The 23,904-nt window shown below is 42.9% G+C and overlaps 1 protein-coding gene and 1 long non-coding RNA gene across 2 annotated transcripts; one reads left to right on the top strand and one right to left on the bottom strand.

The window, feature by feature from the left end:
• Nucleotides 1-5,070: 5,070 nt before the first annotated feature.
• Nucleotides 5,071-6,603, top strand: CYSLTR2 (cysteinyl leukotriene receptor 2). Its single transcript, XM_068178545.1, has one exon. The coding sequence runs from the start codon at nt 5,659-5,661 to the stop codon at nt 6,601-6,603; it is 945 nt and encodes a 314-aa protein (XP_068034646.1). The 5' UTR covers nt 5,071-5,658.
• Nucleotides 6,604-23,275: 16,672 nt separating this feature from the next.
• Nucleotides 23,276-23,640, bottom strand: LOC137466936 (uncharacterized). Its single transcript, XR_010995345.1, has 2 exons — nt 23,501-23,640; nt 23,276-23,429 (listed from the first exon to the last, which is right to left on the bottom strand). It is a non-coding gene; the product is annotated as an uncharacterized lncRNA (long non-coding RNA).
• Nucleotides 23,641-23,904: the final 264 nt, after the last annotated feature.

The raw sequence follows: 23,904 nt of genomic DNA, 5'->3' as shown, positions 1-23,904 counted from the left end.
AGAATCATAGAATGGTTTGGGTGGGAAGGGATCTTAGAGATCATCTCATTTGAAGCCTCCTGCCATGGGCAAGGACACCTTCCACTAGACCAGTTTGCTTAAAGCCCCATCCAACTTGGCCTTGAACACTGCCAGGGATTCCATTCCCCCTTGTCCTATCACCGCATGCCCTTGTGAAAAATCTCTCCGAAGCTCTGTTGTAGAGCCCCTTTAGGTACTGGAACGTGCTTTAAGGTCTCTCTTGGGTCTTCTCTTCTCCAGGATGAACAGCCCCATCTCTCTCAGCCTGTCTTCACAGAAGATGTGCTCCAGCCCTCTGGCCATCTTCATGGTTCTGCTCTGGGCCATCTCCATGATGTTCTTATGTCAGGGATTCAGAGCTGAATGCAGTGCTCAGGTGGGGTCTCACAAGACTGAAGTAGAGGGAAAATCTCCTCCCTCAGCCAGATATATGTACATCCACATATATATACACACACATATATATATATATAAAATGGCCACTGGGTCCCCTTCATCCATTGTCATCACAGCCCTTCAGTGGGTAAGCCAAATAGGATCTCCCTTTTCAGAAGACATAATGACTTTTTCTCAGCAGACTGGCATTTCAATGAGCTCAGTGCCTTCATTTTTCATTACAGATGCCCCCAAAATGTCCCAGAAAAGGAAATCGGTCCTAGTGGTCAGTAGCTTCCAGGACTGATGACGAGCTCACAGCTTTGAGCAGCCTTATCAAGCCTTTCTGGTAAATGAGAACTGCACTGATGACACATCAGTCCCCTGGCACAGTGCCTGATTGCAATGGTGGGTTACGTGCCTTGGCCAGCATTCTCATGGTTGAGATCCTTTGGGATACTGATATGAGTGCCATCTGGTCTCAATTACTTTTTGGACTCTCATTTATCTAGTTGGTTTAATACTTCCTGTCCACATCTGTTGAGAGGAGCTGGCTCCTCTGTCCTTTTTACTGCACCAGCTCTGAAAATATCCCAGCATCTTTGGTTGGGAAGAGTGAATTCCCTGAGTATTCCTGCTATGACTTTGTTCCTAAGAGATCTTTTGCCACCAAACTCCCCTGCTAGTTCCCAAGTGTTTTTTTCATCTTTCAGTAGGTTTACAAAACTTACTGTCAACCCAGAACATCCTTTACCAGAAGCCCTTCACTATTTTTTTTTTCTTTAATGTTCCTGGTTTCCTCTCCACATTTGATCTGTCATGGTACAGACCCTCCTGTTCTCCCCATATTGACAAGACTTCTGCTTTCCAAATGGAGATCTTTTCCTTAGAGTAGTCTTGGTAACTATTTTACTGATAGAAATTGGGCTCAATATTTCTTAAAATGCCTATTTCTTTTGGAATTTAGGTTGTTGAATTTTCTGTTTGTTTTCAAAAACAGCCCCCAAATTTGTGTAGGCTTCTTCCTTCTGGGACTGCTTCTCTGTCCCACAGTGCTGCTGAGCCCAGCTCTACTGTGATTAACAGTACAGACCTACCTCCACCAAAACCTGTGCAGCACTAAAGCATCTTGTAGAGGTAGAATACCAAGGTAGAATGGCATCTTGTGTTGTGGATTTTTTTGCAGGACTAATTATTCTAGGAATCAGGAAGTAGTTGCTTATGGACATAACATCTCATCCTGCTGCAGCATTGCATCTTTCTAACAACACTCCAAACCTCCTCCCATTGCTACCTGCTTTCTATCTTCCTATCCTCACTTAATGTGCTCTGGCAACTGTCATAACATGGTAAGGAGCTCACTAGTGCATTCCTAGTAGTATATTTGTATTATTAGAGTCTGCCTACAAGAACATTGTTGTGCTTCTCTTCAGCCATAATATTTTTACAGTGTTGTGAGTTATGTAGTCCCTCCTGCACAGTGCCACTCCTCCACCCGAGCATCCTACAGTATCATTACCATAAAGCTGGTAGCATGGCAACACAGGCTCCTATTGATTATCCTTTCTCCTGCAGATCTCTGAGCTTTCCTTTGCACCAGGATTTTTGTCTCATGCCAAGCCTGATGGGTGCTCTGTCTCTTTTTCAGCTTTGAGATCAGTGCAGAATTACACATAAGATTTGGTTTTGATCAGACATTCAAGATAGCAGGTGCCAGTTTATTGGATTTACGGGCAGTTGAATCCCGAGCTTAAAATATGAGAGGTTTGAGGCATTTTTATTAGTTTAGTATCTCCTTCAATTAAACAAATCCCCTCTTACTTTTGCTCTATCACCCCCCTACCCGTCTTGCACACTCGACCATTTATTAAGGATGTAAAATGTACCTTAGGCAAGGAATGTCTTTCTGCTATCATCTTACCCAAAATTGCACTCAAGCCAGGCTAAGATAAAAGGAAAAATATATATTCATAATAAATATGTATAATTTATAATATAGATGCAATTTATAATGAAAGATAAATATTTCTTTATAAAATCCTTGGTAATCAAGCTGTAAATATTTTAAAAAGATTTCACAGAGATGAAGAAAAGATAAAGAACCCACCCAAACTCTACATCTAATCTACTCATATAGCAATTATTTCAGAAAAGGCTCCCTTTTTCTTTCTCAGCTGATTTTCTCTTTCTCATGCCAGGGAGATAGTCAGAGCCTCAGGACACGTGTCAGCTGCTTCCATTTGATAGCTTCCATCAGTGAAACTCGTATATAGAAAAAAATCTCCTGTTACAGAATTTCTATCAGAGGAGTCTTGCAGTACCACTGAAGAGAAAGAGAGAATCCCATTTCAGTTTGTCCTTTTCTCTCCTTTTTTTTTTTTTTTTTTTTTTTTTTTGACGGCTGTTAGATCTTACTGCAAATCTCCCTTCTTTTGGGAGACACAGAAAATTCCTATAGGTCCAGTCTCTCACCCTTAACCCATCCTGTTCATTCCTGACCCAGGCGACTGTCTGGACACTTTTGCTGAAAATGAAGTTTATGGCCTGTCCTTAGATAGATCATTAATTCTGTATATCTAGTAGTCATCTCCTAACCTTTGCTGGCTAATAACAGTTCTTGGAGTCAAGAAAGGCTAAAATTGTCCCCTTATCCTCTGTGGTTGCTTGAGGTAGTCCCACCTTAAATATATCTTTCACTTCACCTTCCCTTCCACATTGATCTGTGTGTCAAGACACAGCTAACAGGAGTGTCTTCATATGAAAAATGCATGGGTCATTGCTGGCCCTGCACTGAGTGCAGTCACCATGGTGCTTTAAGAGCTTTCAGTTGACTGATCTCCAGTTTCTTTCTCTTGGGCATCCCATAACAGCTTGAAATTTGTGTTGGCATAACTTGGAGAGGAGTCTGAGAACTGATTTTCTTGCTAGGGCCAAGGATGCTGAATTTTCTCAATTGCACATGCACTATTCTACTCTTAGTCTCAGTCTAGCTGGAAAGAGAATTGAGGAGCATTTGTGCAGTTAGAGGACAAAACATCTTAAATGGTAGTTGTTGGCTAGATACCCTCATATGAGGAGCCTGAGCTAAGTGCCTCAGGCCCTGTGCTTGTGGTGCTCTTCCCAGGGTGCAGGGACCCAAGGGTTTTTCATCAACTGAATATTCATTGCCCCAGTCTCATGCTTGATCAGGTAGCACTGGACACAAGCAATCATTCATAGTACTGAGCAGGGTGTGGAATTTGTCCACAGTCCAAGTTCTTCAATTTCATTTGACTCTTCTACGTCACAGCTTTCACACACAACAAGAATGCTTCAATAGGTGGCAGATCCCTTTACTAATATTTTCTTGTGTTTGGGGTTTCTAAAGGCAAGGATGCTTGGACCCCAGGAAAATAGAGTCAGAAGGGGTCTTCCCTTTGGTGAAACTCAGGCTGTAATGTTTCCCTGAAAAGTGGGGGGATCATATTCATTTGGAGAAAAGCTGGTCTTTGATCTCATACAGAAAATGTGTATATCAGACAGTTATTCCATAAAGAAAACCAAAACAATTAGATTTTGATTTAATTAGGGTCCTTTGATTGCTAAAGATTTGTCTTGAAGAAGAATATGTTTTCCATCTCCTTTGTGAAGAAAGAGGATCTCAAACGAGGAAGAGATTAAGTTTAGGAGCATGTGTTTAGTCAGTCCAGGGCTTTGCTGAGACCCAATATCCATAAAGTGCTCCTTGGGACCCCAGCCTGGGGTTGTGCTTCCCTATGCTTCCCGTCCCAGTGGGGCTGGATAAAAAGATGCCTGCAGGGGCACATCTTTTTGCTGTATTTAATGGACTTGGACAGACTCTGAGACACAACCCTGGAGATACCGTAGCCTGCTCTGAACATAGCTCAGGCTCCCACACCATGGCTTCAGTTTGCAAATTAGCTCCCATTTACAGCACACTGGGTAGCTGGGTGTTTGAAGTACCCAAATGTAAAGCCAAATTTACCCCCAAGGAGACTCCACCTGTACAAATAAATTAGTTTCAAATTGTGAAGTCAGTGAGGTTCAGAATAAGAGATTGGATGCAGTTGTGTACCATGGGCATGTTATCACTCTCACTGGGGCAAATTAAAAGCTTCTTTTCCATGCATCTGGAAATGCCATGTGGTTGTGGTTTTCAGGCTAAAAATTAATGTGCCCCATCTTTAGAATATATTGGTAGATATAAAGAAGGAATTACTCCCACTGTCAAACAAGAAACAATACTGACACCTTCCTTTGAAAATACTACTAGCTGCAGGACAACTGAGATAAGAAATCAAGAGTTCAGAAAATAAATAGACATTAATGAGAAAAAAAATTATTATTTAGACTGTATTAGTGGTGGGTGGTTTTGATTTTATTTGATTGAGTTATAGTCTCACAGGAGGAAAAATGCCTCTCTCTATGAGCACAGGCCATTTCTCAGAGGCCATTTTCATTAGGGCTGCAAATGTGGGCTGCCCTGGAAGCTGCAGTGTGTGTGGATGACTGTCTGGTGCAGAACAGCTGAGCACAAAAGAGGTTAAGGGAGTGGTACGTGCAACAAAGGCCCCACAAAAAGAGACATAGAAAGCCACCAGAAGCTAACAAGAAAGAAGAAATATTGTGCATGGAGGAAGGAGTTAAAAAATGAACTGTGCATAATTAGCATGGTGTTTGCACAGTGTTTAAGGTAAAAATGTCCTTAATTTTTACATGTATCAAAATATGTCTGGTGTTGCTCAGGAAACACTGCCAAAAACATACCAGAAAATTTTCCCTGGTTCCAAAAGGCAGTTTCAGTTCTTTTGGCTTTCATTCCTAATTTGAAATGCAGGCCTAGCAGTGGACAGTGATTTCTTTTCTGATCAGGTTTTGATGTTTCCATGGTAGGTGACTGGGAACTCAAAACTTCCCTGCCACAAAATGGCTGTCAGCAAGCTGGCTTGTTTTGCACAGCAAAGATCAGAGACTTGTCATTAAAACACACACACAGCACCTCTAAAAGCAGCACTTTTACAGGCTGAGAACACAACCAGCTGCTGTAGTACTGAAACTCATTAGAGCTTACCTGGGGCTTTTTGTCTTGAGATGTGTATTTACCGGGACATCACAAGTAATTACTCGTTGACGAACCTTTACTTCCCACTGTCATCTTCATCTTGCAATTTCTGCCCTCAGTGAAACAGTCCCAAATAGCCAAACTCCCTGCCCAGCCTGTAACCCAGCACTCACACCACTTCTTTTCACTTTAGCAGAAAAATGGAGACACTGGCTCAGTCTGTGAACATTTCCAAGGTGGCAGTAGATGGCAGCTTCACTAACAGCTCCTCCAACTGTACAACTGACGGCTTCAAACAAGTAATTTATCCCACTGTGTATCTCTTTATCTTCTTCCCGGGTGCTGTTGGAAACAGCCTCTCCATTTATGTTTTCTTCCAGACTTCTCAAAGGACCTCAGTAAACATTTACATGCAGAACTTGGCTATTTCAGACCTCATGTTTGTGAGCACTTTACCCTTTCGGGCCTCGTATTTCCTCTTGGGATCACGTTGGATATTTGGTGACATCCTCTGCAGGATCATGACTTACACCTTGTACATGAATATGTACTGCAGCATTTATTTCCTCACCGTGCTCAGCGTGGTTCGTTTCGTAGCCATCGTCCACCCATTCAAACACGGACAAGTGACCAACAGGAAGTATGCCAGGATTACCTGTGTGGCCATATGGATCTTCGTGCTCGCAGCTGCCAGCCCTCTGTTAAACAAAGGAATCGCTGGCTACAGCAACCCAGTCAAATGCTTGGACCTCCACCCCTCCAGCACACACAGGCTCCTCGTGATGAACAGCTTTGTCCTTGTCATGGGCTTCATTCTGCCGTTCTGCACAATTTTGTTCTGCTATGTCTTTGCCATCAGAGCGCTGCTCAAGTCCAGGGCTCAGCAGAGCAGGAGGGCGATCTGTCACAGGAAGGCACTGCTAACCATCGTCATCACTCTCATCCTCTCCCTCATCTGTTTCCTGCCGTATCACATCCTGCGAACTGTCCACCTGCTGTACAGCAGCTGCAGCCAGGCCAGCCTGCACAAGGCACTGGTGGTCACTCTCTGCCTCGCCGCCATGAACAGCTGCCTCGACCCCTTCCTCTATTACTTTGCTGCTGAAAATTTCAAAGCAAAAATCAGAAGTTTGTGCTGCAGATAGCCAGTGCAGAATTGCAAAACAATATATATATATACAGTCCTGATGGGATTTCTAGACTAGGCTCATACTATTCAGTGACAGAGGCTGTGTGCTGTCCTGCTGGCCTGCAGCTCTGCTGCTCACTGTCAAGCATCTCCGGAGCAGAAGGCTCTGGGACAGAGCTCTTTGTGGGTGACCAAAACTGACTCCAGATGATCTGAGGACAGGTGGCTAGGTATGATCCCTGGTTGTCTTCTGTTTAGCACTGTAGAGATACCTCTGTTGTTCACCCTCCCCACTGTAGCAGGCAGAGGCCCTGCAAGGCCTCCCTGGCGGTTACCCGCCTAAGATGAGAAAGGCAGAGTCATGATGAGTGGACCAAAGCAGCCCCCTTCCATCCTCGGACCCTTGTTATCTCTCTGTAAGGCTATAGGTCGTATCCTCCTCAACCCTGGCCATTGGACAATTTCCAACACCCCAGTAGCCTACTTAAACCCCCATCTCTGCCCAGTTCAGTGGAAGAGCTGTCACTGGAACCCTTCACAGGACCCTGATAATAAAGACACTGCTGCGGAACTCTACACAGGCTTCTCCTCTCTCAATCCCTGCGTCTGCTGAGGCACCTTTGTGAGCTCAGAGCTGGAATCACTAAGAGCTGAACTCACAGAGCTGCAACCACTCAAGAGTGCTCGCTTAGGTTGCTTGCGGCTGGGAGCTAGCCCGAGGGACCCAGAGAGGTTGTGCCTCATCAGCACAGCGCTATCCGGGACACCTATGGCGGCAGCTGCCTGGGGGGCCAGACGGACCCCCGGAGCCCCAGGCCACGATACCCCACGACAAGGCATTGAAAGGAATCCACCTTGCTACTGGAGTCCCCTTATTTCAGTTCACAATACTGAGCGACTTGAAAGGAAAACTTCTCACCTGACCACTTCGGTGTCTCTGCCTGAACCGCTCAGCGCTCCATTTCTCTGCATGTGCAGGGGTTCAGAGACTGTGATTCCCTACATTCACAGTACCCTGCCAGTTCCCCTTGCAAACACTGTCAAAGGGGTTGCATATTAAAGAAATATAAAGCATCACTGATGCTTTCTACTGAGGCTGACTTAAAAAGCAGTAAGAGAGGCAAACAGGACCCAGCACTGGCTCAGGCTGCTCAGAAGTCACTAACATTTCTAAATTTTCCACTCTGAGCCAGCCACCAAGGTATTCTCCTTAACATTTCATGTGTTGTCAAGGGAGAGAATGATTTCAAGCAAGTGGCATCGTCCTGGAGTGTTGTGAGTAAGACGACTGCTGGCAGTGAGGGCAGGACGTGGGTGCCCAGAGCACTGGGCTGCATCCTGCAGCTCTTCATGTGGTGTCAATTTCTTCAAGGTCATTGTAACACTTTGTTTTTATGCCCAGTGTTGCCAGTGCTTTTCACAAAGCTGAGGCTAAGAAGTTCCATTCCCATGCAGGGATCCGAAGACAAACTTTTAAAATTATTTTGGTCCAAAAAGGTTGCTAGGGAGTGGTTTCCTCTGCACAGGTAAATCAGTCTGACACTAAACAGCTGCCAAAGACATTCCCAATTGTTCATCTTCAGTCTCGTCTGAGGAGGAAAATTATCCATTTTTTCATAGGATTAACTTCCTATTGGTTTGAATTTCCTACATCAAACATGAAAGAATGCAACAGGGAAGCACTAACCCAGGTACAGGAAGAAAGATGGGCAACAGAGACGGTGGAGGAGAGCTTTTTTAGAAAGCAATGGGAATCTACTCCTGTGTGTACTTTGGAAAATTTCATCAAATGGTTGTCTGTATTTGTAAGTCTCTGAATATTTTCTAAAATATGTTTTCTAAAAATTAGACCTAAGTGAAAACAGGCTCCAAACTCAGCTAGACCATATTTAGATTTTGGGTTTAATTACCTCATCTTTTACTAAAAACAGATGAGAAGTTTAATCATATTTTCCAAGAAAGCAACTGGGCTTATATGAAAACTAACAAAAATGCTGAAAGCCTTCCCTCACCGTGAAATTCAACCAAAGGAAGGTTTCTCTCTGTGAAGATACTTCTCAATGCTCTGAAGTTTTTATGGAGAAAGAACTCCATAAACTGAATGTTATTTCTCCCAACCAAAAATAACAGCAGCAAACTATTTTTAGCTCTGTCTGAAATATGTAGAAAACAAATAATTGCTGGTCAGGTGGAAAAGTACTTGGCAAATCACAGGAAAAGGCACATTTTTTTCTTGACTATCTAAGGGTCATGTTCAATCTGTTTCAGTCACTTCATGCTGCCTTTGATGCAAGCACAGAGTTTTATCAGAAGTCTTCACTAAAGTTCATTCTCCAAATCCTTATTTCAATAATGCAGCAGCATACTGGAGAGCTGACCTAATGATGCCACATGAACTCTTTGATCCCATGTTCTTGATGAAAAAGGGAATAATAGCAGTGGTTTGAAATGGGAATATGATTGAGATGGTAACAGTGCAGATATAGCAGGTACATAATTGGAAGGAAGGGGCAAACTCTTCTGTGGTTTTCACCAAGGAGGAAACCTGAACAGCTAAAAGTGACAAGCTGAAGCCTCTCATGAGACACCACCCACTTCAAATGCAAGAGAATGCAGAAAATTAGCCACAGTCTAACCTCACCCACATGCTTCTGTTTGTATCTGTCCAGTGCACTTGATTATCAGATAATTTTGCATTTAGAGGATATATGTATCTCACTTATGAGGTCACTTTTTTTTTTTATTGACCACGCTACCACTTTGTTGGCAATTGAATTAACTGTCAGAACTGTGTTTTAATAAACTAGATTTACCTGTGGCTGAAGAAATGTTTTTTATTGATCGCACAGCTAATGAGGGATCTCCTCTGAGTGCAGGCGAGAAGGAACAAGAAACAGATACTGAGCTTCTGTAAGTGGGCCATCATTTCGCAAGACTGAAATGTCTTTGGAGGTGTGAGAACATCCTGCTGCCTTATTCATATTACCGACAAAATAGGGGGGAACATGAGTCAAAATCTGAGGTGCAGATAAAGTGATAGAATTTTTAAATTATGACTTAGTTACAAAAGGATTCTAGACCATCCTTGTTAGGGATTTTCTCATGAAGTTTCAACAACACTTGTATAACATGCCACATTCCCATTTACTGCCTTTTCTCCATTTACTGCTCTTGCATGTCTCTACTCATGGAGCTGAAGATTCGGGTTCTTCACTGTGGAAGTGTCATAGTAAAAAATGTAGTTAAAAAAGTACCAACATATCTATTCTAAAAAATAAAGCTCCTGACAGTTACATTGCTAGCAATACCTCTAGGTCCCTCAAGGGACCACATTCCCTTTAAAAAGTACTTTGATATGTTTCTTCAAATTTCTAGGACGCAAAATCTAAGAATAGCTGTGTGTATAGAAAGTTAAAGCAACAGTAAACTTGTGAGCTTGAAGGAGACATAAGAAGAGGAATGAAATCTTTAAGTGACTGGGATCCTTAAAAAGCAGCAAATGATCTACCTTCATATGCACGTTTTCGTGTCATTCAGGGAACTCCTGGTACTTCTAGACAAAGTTAATTTTTCAGTTCAAAGGTACACTAGAGTCATAGAGAGCAGAAGGAAATGCCACTCTTCACATCAGCTTTTCAGCCCCAGTTTGAGACCATGTGTGGCTCTGATTGCCCAATGGAGTTGTGTCACAGTGAGCAGGGGAGCATCTCATGACTGTGATCCTCCCCTTCAACTCCGCTCTCATGAGACCCCTCCAAGAGAGCTGTGTCCAGCCCTGGGGTCTCCAACACAAGAAGGACTTGGACCTGTTCAAGCGAGTCCAGAGAAGGGCCATGGAGCACCTCTCCCATGAAGACAGAGTTGGGGGTATTTCATTCTGGAGAAAAAAAATGCTCCAGGGAGATCTTATAGCACCTTCCAGTACCTTAAGGTAGCTACAGAAGAGCTGGAAAGGGACTGTTGACAATAAGACAAGGAGAAAAGGCTTGAAACTGAAAGAAAGAAGGTTTAGATTAGAAATTAAGAAGAAATTCTTTACTGTGAGGATGGTGAGGCACTGGAACAGGTTGCCTAAAGATGCTGTGTATGCTCCACCCTTGCAAGTGTTCAAGGCCAGGCTGGATGGGACTTTGAGCACACTGGTCTAATGAAATGTATCCCCGACCACAGTAGGGAGATTAAAACTAGATGTTCTCTAAGGTCCAAACCATTCTATCATTCTATGATTTTATTATTTTTATTTTAATCAATGCATTATCCCACTAATTTTCATGATACATCCTCTGTCTTCCTCAACATACATCCTGTCACCATAGCTTATCTTTTGCTTTGGCTCCTAAGTGTGTTGGGAGAAAGGGGTGCAGATTTTGCTGATCAGCACGTCCTTTCTGAGGTGCCTATTCCTTTATACTACAACAGCACACTGTGCTGGCAGCAGAGCAGGCAGCAGACTTTTCCTCCATCTTAGAGGTGTTGACACTTCTCTTGGTCACTTGGGATGGGCAAGATAGAAACCACCTGCTGCTGACAGGAGTGGAAATAAGATCTATCCAAAACAACCAAGTGTAATCACAGTCAAGAGGAGTCAGATGCTGTTTTAACAGTGATACCATCCCTGGGCTAGTGTTTTGAATTCTTGCATTATATCTGAGGCAGTTTAAATGATGGTCTATTTAAAATACAATGTAATGATGGGCAAGCACAGATTTGATGTGCTTCAGCTTCCTGGCCAGAACTGAGCATGACCTGCCCAGGCACTGTGACTGTCCCAAAATGCTGTGCAGTCCTGTCCCTCTCACATGTTGTGCTGTGTATATACAGGAACCTTCCTGGACATCTGCAAAGACAAGCAGTGTATTTAATTGCATTCAGCTGATGTTATGTAGCTACATCTGTTCTTCCACCAGTCAACAGCTTAAGAAGGCCAAAGAAGTTAAGTAACTTTCTTTGTCCCAATTTCCTTTTCTGCCTTTCAGAAAAAACTAGCCAGAATTCCACCACTGCTTCTCCTTTTGATTTACAGCTGAAAGGATAAAGCTGCCTAACACTGGGACCAGGTCACACAAGTCACATTCCTGTTCACAGGAGCAAAATGTGAGCCTTTACTTCTGAAGCTGAGAAATAAAACTCTGGACCTTAGTCCACCTCTCATATTGCATCACTCAAAGCTTGAATGCTCAGAGTGGTGGCTGGCAGGTTTGCTTGTCATGTTTGCTGTCGTATTTCCAGATACTGAGATGCTGAGCATGTTAACTGTTGGATGATAGAATGTCTTCCGAGCAGCCATGGTAGATGCAACTGGGGATGATGCACTCAGCATGGAGCTGTGTTTCATTACAAAAATTTTGGCAAATGAACCCCTGAAGAGGGGTCTTTGTTCTCTGCAGATTTTTCTTACATTATAACCAGCTTTCAGTTCTGGATGCAAGGAGCCTGACTGTCTCTGGCAGGCCAGCTCCAGGACCCTTCTGATGTCCAGCCCAAAAAGCCCTCTGTAACAGATGAATACCTTCTTGTGTTTAGTTTCTCCTTGCAAACAGTCTCTCACCAGAGTTTCAGGATATTTAAGGATGTTTTGCTCATTGGTAAGATACCCCTTACATGCTGTAAGTTAGCTTTTTGTTGGCAACTATGAGGACAAATAATCCAGAAGGAATGAGAAAAATAATCCAGTTCAAGAACCAGCCATCTTCCATCTTCTGATCTTTATTACTGCAGCTGGGGCAATCTCTTCTGGTAGTCCCACAACATTAAAAAGAAAATATAGACACAGATAATGAATGAGAATATGCTCTTAAATACAGTGCTCTCAGATAGGCTTCTTTTTTCTTTTCTTAATTTTGAATCTCACTCACCTAACCACTAAAAACATTGAAGCTTGTAGAATTTCCCTAGTAAAGCTGCTATCAGCAGCACAAGCACATCTGGATCCTCCAGAAGTGTAGGTGGTGCGTGGAGTACCTGGCTCAGTGCTGCTACCCCAGCCCAGGCACACAGTCACTGGAGCAGTCTGTGGAGCCAGGCAGAAGGGTGCCCTGTGGCCAGCCAGGTTTATGAACCTTGCCATTGCCTGGGAAGAGTCCAGATATACTTGACTCCACACCAGCACAAGCCTGGCCCTTCCCACACCTATGTATCCTGGTTGCCATGGAAAGGAAAACCAGGTGCAGAGACCAGATGGGAAGGACATACTCCGGCAGGTCACCAGCATGCATGACACACCCAAGTGTGTCTGGCCACACCACCTCCAATAACTTGTTAGTGCCAGGTACAATTCCAGATTGGCCACTTCCCAGTTCCTTTCCCTTCAAATTCCTAATGGCATCTAGTGACACCTGAGCTAGCTGGGCTATGTAGATGAAGTTTGCCCTGGGAAATGTAAGTGGATGGGCATATGACCCAGTTGGGAATGGCATAGGAGAACATGTTGCCATTCTCAGAGGACTGGGACCTTCAAGCCAGTGCCCAAAGACAAAGGAGCTGATGCCCACCTGCAGAACCATCTCTCACTGTGTCATTTACTGTCAGGGCCATCACAGAGCAAGTAGCAGGCCATGCTCTCACAGGGAGAATCCATCTTCATGCTTGCAAGGAGCAAGATCAGCTCAGGGACTACTGACATGGTCTATGGTGTCTCTTGCTATTTTCTGACCATCTGATCTAGAGCTTGCATTGTCTGTCTTTCTGGAGGGATCCTGGAGACCTGATTCAAAATCAGCAAAGCTCAGCAGCACAGGAGGACATGACACGGGCAGCCTGGCAATGGGGAGAAGAACATGTTCTTTGGGTTGTGCTGTGGGAGAGGAAAAATGTGGAAGTGCTGGATGTGATTCAGATACCAATTCCAGTGATGCAATTTACACTGGCAAGGGTCAAAACATTCTTATTACTGAAAAGTGTTATTGCTGTCTCCTCATGTATTTTCTTGGGATTATTCAAAGCCATGAAAAAAATCAGGTCCTCAAAGCCTCCATCCACCACAGACATGTCCCTTGGCTTTAATCCAAGGCACTGCAAATGCCTATGGGCAGAGATACTCCTAATCCATCCTCAACGGAGCTGACACCATGGTCACCAGCATGCTGAGGCAAAGACAGAGTACATCTAAACAAGCCTTTCCCAGCACCACTACCAAAATAAGGCATTTTTTCCCTGAATAAGCCATCAGTAAGATCTTTTAAAAGCCACAGGATCTCTTACTGAAAATCCTTAGGCAACTGTGCTCTTTTAAGACATCTTCTAAAGCATGACTGTACACAGAGCTACCCACTCAACCAAGCTAGCAAGATTGATATACCCCCTCTCCTATGCCTCTCCTGATCTAGTACACCTTGCTGTTTGCACCCCTACAGTCTGTACCTCATCTAAGGACAGGGCTCATGTGAGTAAGGTAGCTGTGGAGACAGTTCGACACATTGGCAGAGGATTTGTGCCTGATCAAAAGAGAATGGACAATGACAGCAATCATTCTTGAGATGCTTGGCCATCAAGAATACCCTGACACCTGCCCATCTTCCCTGTCCCCCTCTCCACTCAAAAAGATATATGACAGCTTTCTTACTTTGTAAGTCCAATGAGCAGAGAACCAGAGGGAAAATACTGAGCTGAGCTGTTGAGCTGAGCTACGACTGATTCAGCTGCATTTTTCCTAGGGAACCAGGGTCACTTAGCAAAGAGAAATCAACAGTCAGGGCATGAATGCCAGAGACTTTCTCAGAAAGCTGCAAAAATTAAGGGACTTATGAAACCTCTATGAGGAATACTATATGTAGTATTTCTATACTACATATATTTCCAGGAATTGGGAGGAGCTGTTGACTCCCCTGAAGATGAAAAAGCCTTGCAGAAATATCTTGACAAATTAGAGGGCTAGGCAATCACCAACTATATGAAGTTTAACAAAGACAATTGCCGAATTCTGCACCTAGAGAGGGGAAATCATGGATGTATGGACAGACTGGGGCATATGAGTCTGGAAGGCAGCACCTTGGGAAATCACCTGGGGGTTCTGATCAGTGGCAAGTTGAACACAAGTCAGCAGTGCCCTGGCAGCCAGGAGGGCCTACCCTATCCTGGGGACATCAGGCACAGCATCACCAGCTGGGCAGGGGAGGGGATTGTCCTGCCTTCAAAGGAAGGCTACAAATGTGGTGACAGGCCCTGGGAGGAAGTCATGTGAGGAGCAGCTGAGGTCACTTGGTCTGTTCAGCCTGGAGAAGAGTGAGGAGAGACCTCACTGCAGTTACAGCTTCGTTGTGAGGGGAAGAGGAGGGGCAGGCACTGATCTCTTCTCTGGGGTGATCAGTGACAGGAACTAAGGGGATAGCAAGAGGCTGAGTCAGGAGAGGTTTAGGTTGGATATCAGGAAAAGATTCTTCACCCAGAGGATGGCTGGGCACTGGAACAGGCTCCCCAGGGAAGTGGTCAGAGCAATAAGCTTGACAGCATTCAAGAAACATTTGGACAATGCTCTCAGGAACATGGTGTGACTCTTGGAGTGTCCTGTGCAGGGCCAGGAGATGGACTTTGATGATCCTTGTGGGTCCCTTCCAACTCAATCTACTGTGATTCTGTGTTCTGTGAATTGAAAGTCATGGCCAAATCTCCATTTCAGAAATTCATCTACTTTGAACTGCTGTATCAGGAAGGAGCCTCAGAAGTCACAAAGAACTATGCCTCTGTTGGCAGTCTATGCTTAGACTGTGTCTCACAGCCAAGAACTTTCTTTGTGTTTCACACACAGTACATTTCAAGATATTTAATTTCTGGCTTATAACAGACATTATCATCACCATCACACAGTACTATAATATACTTGCCTACAGAGTGCCATCCTGATTCCTTATTTCTTCAAGTGGTCAAGTAACAACAGGAAGTACAGCAAAATTTTGGGATTGCTGTTAAATGATGTTAGTGTTCTGGAGATGCCAGAGAATGGATCCAGGCTCTTCTTGGTGGTGCCAAGCAATAGGACAAGAGGCCGATGCACAGGAAGTTCCATGTGAGCATGAGGAAGAACTTCTTTACTGTGTGAGTGACCATGCACTGGAACAGACTGCCCATACAAGTCTTCTCATTGAAAATATTCCAAAAGGTTTGGATACAATCCTGAGAACCATGCTCCAGGTGAGCCTTTTTTAACAGGGGTATTGGATGGGATGGTCTCCAGAGGTGTCTTCCAACCCCATCCATTCTGTGATTTATTAGTCTTGGATTTTATACTTTGCATCCAGTAATTAAAGACACCAGCAGGTTATTTAACTATAAGAAATAAGAGAGTTAAGTACATGTATATATATATATATATATATATATATATATATATACATACATACATACATATATATACATATATACAAATGCAGGATCATACACACTCTCATATTTATTTGTGTAATAATTTTTTACATTTTAATGACTTTATATATTTATGTACATGACCATAGATCTTAATTTGCAAAGTCAATGAAAACATATTTAGCAATCAGTATCAAAAGTCTCTAAACTAATGTCTTGTGTAACCCTATTTCATTAATATCTCAGTAATGGATTTTAAAAACAACATATTCAGGACTAACTCTGCCCCATCATGAAATTGTAATGTAGATCTGAAGTATAAGAAAGCAAAACTTGTTCCCTAACTGATGTATCAAAATTCATATCTGCTCTGGTGAGCATTCTTCAATAGGGGAAAATTCAAACCCAAATACCTCTCGTACTACAACTTGGTGAATTTTGCTTGACATCCCTATTATGAGAAAATTTCTGCTTCTGCTTCCAATTTCATTGTGACTCTCCCTTTGGCCTAAGGTGACAGGTAAAACCTTTGACATGCTGTCTTTTTTAAGAAGTTGACAAGCTGTCTATTTTTCACACTTGGGAAAACCATGTGGAAAAGATTTAAAAAATCTCTACTGACAGCTGTGAAATTAAGAACAGGTTTTTGGCCTGATGCTGGTATAGTTTCTTACCCTGAAAATAATGTTTCTTACCCTGTGGTGTGCAGGCTGGTGGGCTCCACAGATTCTTCTCAGACCACAGTGTGTAAGAAAAAACATCAAATCTGTTGTTAGTCAGACCAAATGTGCTATTGGAAGGTTCACACCTTCAGAGGAAAGCAGAAAGCTTTCACAAAGCATCATTCTCAAATGTGGACAAGTCCTTTCCCAAAATGCAAATGTCTGTGTGTTCTGTGTAAGCACTACCAGCACATGTAAACAAGAGTGTAAGAGCAGCAAGGCTGACATTGCATTTTGACAAATTCTGCACAAGTTCCTTGAAAGTTCACTGCACAGTGGCTGGGATCCCGAGCATTTCCATTTGTATGAAGAAAATAAAGAGATCTAGCAAAATTCAAACCCTTCAACATCCCACTAAAGAAAGTAAAAGGTTCCTATTAAAATACTTAAGATTAAACCCACTCTCTACCATCAAAGGCAATGTTCCCAATTACAACTAATTTATCATTGTGGAGGGCATCAGGAGAATTCCATTCTTTAAAGTAGAATGAAGTGATGAAAATGTAATACCCAAAAATAAAGATGAAATAAAATTATATTGAAGACTCATGAGAAATTGAAATTGATTTGAAGGCCAATATAATCTTCCAATAGAAGACAGTATTACATCTTCTTCTCATACACAAATGCATAAAAATCAATCAGATTTTATTGTTTCAGAAAATATGTAGCATAAGTGAAGGTGGTAACAGAACAGAGTCATATTGTTCTGCTGCCCTGGGGACTTTTGCTCAGGCACTATGGGATTGACCAGCTGCCTCTAGCAACTGTGGAAAAATAGAAAAGAAGATACTGCACTGATGCTAGATATTCAAACTCCAACCAGAGTATTTAGTAAGTGTCCAAACCCAAGAAACATAGAAAAGGATGTTGATCATTATCTTAATTTCTATGGGATGAGATATGTAAAAAATTAGGTCTGAGTAGGAAAAGAAGTGACTATGAAGAGCATATCTCTGAAGAAATTTAAATTCATGAGCATGCAGTTGTGTCTTGGTGTGGTCAGATGCCTTCCTGGACTGAAATAAGCAAGATTAATTAGAATTTGTGAGGTTATTTAGACCTCAATATTTCTGTACCATACTGTGGTGTACAGTAAACCCATATGGAATGGGTGTCAAGACAAAGTCAAACTTTGAACTGTGACTGTGGAAATCCACAAGACAGTGCCCTAAAGAGCAAAGATTTTCTTTTCACAAACCATATTAAGATAGAACTCATAAGAGGAGAAGAGGTCACATAGTGAAGGATGTGGACTTAGAGCATCCCAAGTTCCTCTGTCCATGGTCAGCTATAAAACTCCAGTGCAGGAGATTCATTTTGGATAATCTTGGCTGGAGATGCATGCCCCAAGCTAGAGGGCTGTGAAGGAAGCCCCAGTATGTTTTAAGAAAACACTCCAGCACATTAAATATGGTGTCATTTCTTAACACAGAATTCAGTGCAAGATAAGATATCACTTTCCCCAGATCTTTGGTGTAGAAAACCAGCTCCAGCTCCTTGACATCTCCCCAGTGCACCCCATTGCAAGAACTGCTTCAGGTTGGCTCTTTCCCTCCAGATGGATTTTCCTCTGTCCTTGCAAAGGTTGACTCCTTTTTCCTTGATCTCTGCCCAGGCTGGTTGCCTGCAGCACAGCAGCCCTTGCTCCACCAGCCAAGCATCCCTGGCTGGGGACAGATACGGGGTCAGTGCTGCTGTCAGCCAAGGTATCCCCACCTGCTTCCTGAGTCATCCTGACAAGAGTCATTCCCGTTGCCTTTAATGGCAGCCCAGGGTGATTAGCTCCATCCTTTTTTCTATCTTACAAATAACTACTCTTGGGCAATACACATCCCATCTTAAATCTTCCAGTTCTCACTCATGAATACTGCAGGGATACAGCACTGGAAGAGGTCTTCTGGGAAATGGTGCTTTTTTGCTAGCAACATCACCATGTGTCCACCTACACAAACTAATCAGAGTTGCCTGAAAAGGGTTACACTACTTAAGAAAAGATTTATTTGACATTACTTTTCCAGGTGACAGTGCTTTGATGGCAAGAAGTAACTTTCCAGTTCCCACTCTCCTGTTTGACTCTCTCCTGTGCTTTGCAAAGCTGTTTTTCACCATCCAGAGGTTGTCTGCCAGGTACACTGCTGAGTGGACACATTTTTGGTTTAGTTTTTGCTAGGTTAAAAGTGTCACATATTCTTGGCACAGTTTCTTCATTTGCTTTGATCATCCTGATCATCCTCCACTTGAGGCTGAGTGCATCTTCCTGGACATGCATGTTTAGAACTGTACATGGTGTTTCAGCTCAAGTGAAAGAAAAATAAGCAATAGACTATTTTCTTGCCTTGTCAAGAAATTACTTGACTGGTAAATCTCTAAACCACAATGGATTTCCTCATGGTTACATCAGGTTCTTGGGGCTCATATTTGCCCGGTGGCTACCTAGCATACTTCTATACATCCCATTTTTTTATTCTCCATCAGAGAAAAATCATTTGTCTGCTTTTTGTCATTAGTCTTTATAGCAATTCCTACACTGCTAAAGATGAGGCCAAGAAGCCCTGGATACAGGGCTGCATTGGATAAAGATGAGGCCAAGAAGCCCTGACTAGCTCACACCCACACTGTCATGTAGAAGTGCATTGGATAGAACCAGCTGGCATCCTCCAAAATGGAGCTGGGAGTGAAATAAGAGAGTGCAGAGAAGCAGATAAGCAGCCTCTGGGCTTGGCCTGGTTCTCTTTTATCTAGTGATGTGGAGACACTCAAAGAGTTAGTGGTTTCATGTTTTGCACTACTAAAGTTGCTCCTGATTTCCATTTCCCACAGGTTTTTTAAGAGGATGGAAGTGCTCTTTACTTTAAATTCTTTATCATATGCCAAAGCTTGGTGCAAGGATTGTCAATAATAAGGGAAAAAAGGGTGAGTTTCATGTCTGATTCTGGAGGATCTGCAGTCCAAAGGTCCTTCAAGCTTTAATCCCCTTCCCCTAGCACTGCCTGAAGTGACTTTTCTTAAGAGAAGGATAAACATCTGTTGGTTTTTTTTTTTTTTTAGACTCATTTACCTCTATCTGTTTTGCTCCTTCTTAAGTAGCAGTACTGACTGCTGGTCATTAGGTGCTCCCCCACTTGAGGGAGATACTCAAAAGTTTTTCTTCCTGGTGACGTCAGAACACGTGAATGTCGTCACACCAACTTAAGGAGCCTGAAATGGTTCCAGTCAGGTATAGGTCTATAAAATACTTGGCAGGGAACAGGTTGCTAGCAAGACCACAATGATCAACATGGTCAAGTGGGGACTTTCCCATCTACTGTACCAACATGCACACAAAAAAAAGCAATGTGAAGAGAGGGATGCAGGGGACAACAGGAGCAGGAAAAAAAGAGTCGTGAGGAGAAAGGGAAATGGGAAAGAAAGCAGAAACAGAAACTTCTTAGAGGGATAAGTCATCATAGCATGAGTCAGCTTAAGGCAACAGACCTGGATCTTTCTCACGAGTCCAGGGACAGTTCTCTTTGGTTTTCCTTATTTCTGTCAGATGAGAAACGGGTGTCAGTGTCTGAGTGAATGGCTTGTCCCAGGAGAGGAAGTGTGAGGAATCAGCCAGGCAGACCTGGGTTCCTTGCTGCTACTGCTGGGAGAAGGCCAGGAGACCTGGCCTCATTGAAGAGGATCAGGGAAAGATGATGTTTATAAAATGAATGCCTTGGGGAGTAAGGTCTTTGTACCAGAATGGATGCTGAAAGAAGCTCCTTGGTCCTAGAGTATGGCTATAATTGTGTTTTGGTGCTAACTTCTGGAACCATGCAAACTTATCGCTTCTGCAGCCACAGAAAAATGGAGTGGGGCACAGACCCACGGAAAGGAAGAGGGAAGCAAAGGGAAGGAAAGCATACATTAGTGTGGACATGAGGACTAGGAGAAAAAAGAGAAACAGTGGGCATGTATGAACAAAAGAAAAGGGAGAGAAGGGAAAGGAGATAGAAAGAAAATCTTACTGCTGAAGTCCAATGAAGGAAAGCCATTCAGTGACAGAGAGGAAGATACATGTTGCAATTAGAGTACTATGGAAAAGCTTAATATACATCAGTCACCCTATGACTGCGGCATAAACCCAATACAAATCAGCACTTATAGGCTGCATGTTAGAGTGGTAGAGAGGGCAAGAGGGTCTGAGACGCCAGTCCAAAAGGGTTTGCTCACATGGGAGCAAAGAGGTAGAGAGTTCTAGCATGAGGGCAAAAGCCATGATGCATTACTTGGTCTCAGAGTGAAATGAGACCCTGGATTGTTCTCTCTAGTAGTAGAGAGGTACAGACAGTGGTATCAGGGGAAGGTTTAGGTTGAGGTACTGATTACAGTGGAGATGTCTATAATAAGGAGAGATGAAACCGCCCTGGTCCACTGGCAACCCTCTTTGTACAATCCCCCTTGCTCTTCTGCCCCAAGCAAACTCTGTTACTTCTCCATCACGTGAGTTTGAGCTACTCAAATGTGCAGTCTTTTAATTCTCCCATAAACAAAATGCAAGTACTATGAAAATCTGTATGATTTAAAGCAGCAGCTGTAGCTTTAATATCCCCATTCTTAAACTGCAAGTGAGGAGGTTTTTATCAGTGTTTGAAGAATTTCAGCTGAAAGTAGGGCCCTGGGAGTATGAATAAGTTGCCTTGTTGCACCAATATATAAATTCTCTGTAGGGCCATAGAGGTCAATGGTGCTTAGGATTCCTTCAGGTGAAGCTGACTATAAAATGTGAGCAGCCTTGTAATGAGTAAAAATAAATAAAAATAAATAAAATTTAAGCATTTTATTAAAATAAATAAAAATGAAAAATCTATTTATAAAAATAAATAAAAATTAGTAAAAATAAAGAAAAATTAAATAAAAATGAGGAGATGGAAAATGAAGCAAATCCTGCCCCAACACGTAGACTTTTAGATCAACTTCATAACAATAATTACTGCATGCAGCCTGGCATTCGTAAACATGATTTTTCAATGCAAGCTTTTAAAATGCAGCCATCACATAGCAACAGACAGAGCAAGCTCATAGAAGTAAATCCCTAGGTATTGATGACACCACCCAGCTCTTTAAGTGGTAAACTTTCACCTATCTGAGCCAAACAGAAGAAGCCTATTTTTTTTGCTAAAAATACAGTGTACCAACAAATTGCATACACTCAAACTACACATTAAAATGCAGAGAGGGCTCTCTGGATTTGAGGATAAATTTAGTCCTGTGTCAGTGCTGACTGATTTAAGGCTGTTAAAGCAATGCTCTTAAACAATTAAAAGTATTTGCCAGTCCTGTCAAAATGCTCTGCCGGCCTTTTCCATCTCCCACTGTGCTAGAGCAATTCCACAGTGATGGGCTGATGGTGATACACTGGGACATATGAGAGTGTAGGGATGAGCTCTTACATTTCCAGTCTCCAGTACTCCAGATAAAGGACAAGAAGAGAGGTGGTTGCCAGCAATCAGAGTCTGTGAACAGCACAAAGCTTGGAAATGTCAATGCATACAGAAAGATAAAAAGAGCTGAAATTCACAGCAAAGACTCAAAGCTCACAACACATTTTGAGAACGTAGATGTTTCAGGATGACTGTTGAGGATAAGCATTGTGTTCTCCTGGGACAGGAGAATCAACATGTGTTGGTTTGGATTTATAAGCTCCTTGTTTCATAAAATTATCCCATATAAGTTCTCAGTGAAGAGGGACTGTATCCAAGCATACATTGTAAAAATGGTCCTGCGCAGGAGCAGGTGAGATGGTGTGATATTATCCAGCAAAAACATTCAGAGCTGACCTTGGCAGTCTAATCCATAGCTGTCATGGATTTTGGACCCAAAATGGCTGGTGGAGGTGCTACGGGTATCCTGAAAATCCCAGATTTCCTCGTTACCTGCTTGCATTTCCAAAGAGATTAATTGTCTGAAGACTGTAAGACCTTGCTGGGCAAGAAGCCTTCCCAGCAACCACTGTCTGAGAGATGGGAGATTTTTATGTTCAGGCTTCATTTCTCAGGATCTCTGTCCAGTTGTGTACAGCTTTAGCCTTGCCTTACATGGAAATGGAACAAAATCAGCCCTTCAGTGAAGTGGCTGCCAGAGGCATGAATAATGTGACCTCCTACTTAGATGACAACCCCCTAGCCTGACATGGTTTTCTTTTACTTCATATACCTACATACTTACATACATAGATAAAGAAATTTATTCTTTGTGCCCTATCCCTAGACTTCCAGGGTTTGCAGCAGAGGCAAGGTCCATAGGACTCTGTCCACAAAGAGCAGGACACATCTCTAGAGCTCCCCACTGACAGCCAAAACAAGAACCTGACAACTTAGGAATCTTCAACATGTCGGGATGTTTTCATGGCTGAGTTCCCTCACCTGCCTTTTTGGGGCTATTCAGTTTTATCTCAAGTTCCTGGAAAAACAACAGCAGAATGGACTGAATGTAGTGGTCAGGTACAAGAAAAAACAAATGCAAGGCAGGCAAGACCGTTTTATAAAGGTTGCTGCAATTAATAATAACCTTTATAGCTATATTACCTGTGACCTTGCCTATAGGGAAAACTAGGGTTAGCTGCATCAGCCCTGCACCAGGTGCAGCTAATGTGAGAGCTGCTGATTGTTCTAAAGGGAGAAAACAAATTTTTCACTATACTAGTGATGGATTTTTTAATAGCCTATTAGCTGGGAAAGCACCCAGGTGAATAAAGACTCCTCATCAGAAAATGAAATGATCAGGGAGGAGAAATGCCTTGTTACAGTCACTTCTAGGGTCATTTTGTTCTGGTGCTTTCAGCCATATACAAACTCTGCAAGGAAAATATAGAGATTAAATGTATAAGGCAATGAATTACTGATTATCACAGACAAATCCCATTACCCACAGACTACAGGCTGGAGGGAGGAGGAGCAGAAGGAGCGTGTTAGGAAATGGAGTTGCAGGAAATATCCTCAGTTGGTCATAGGTCATTCCTGCTACCTGCTCACAGTTAAAGACTGTGAAGATACTCATGGGTTCTCCTCAGCCACAACCTCTTGTAAAAGACAAGCCCCTGTGTAGAGGGATGAATGAGGGATCTGAGCACCTGCTACAGCTGGTAACTATATCCCAGAAACTTCCAGAGCTGCTGAAAACAGAGGACCCAGGAGACTAATTGATGGTGTTTCCCAGCAGCCTCTTTGGGGATAGTTATTTTTTTTCTGCCCTGCCCTGACAGTACCACCATGACCTCTGCTTCTCCACAGGAGCTCAGCCCAGTAAGTGCTTGCTGTCATCTGTATTTT

Source organism: Anomalospiza imberbis, chromosome 2, assembly GCF_031753505.1.
Source record: "Anomalospiza imberbis isolate Cuckoo-Finch-1a 21T00152 chromosome 2, ASM3175350v1, whole genome shotgun sequence".
Classification (NCBI taxonomy): Eukaryota; Metazoa; Chordata; class Aves; order Passeriformes; family Viduidae; genus Anomalospiza; species Anomalospiza imberbis.
This window is presented reverse-complemented; position numbering and strand designations above follow the sequence as displayed.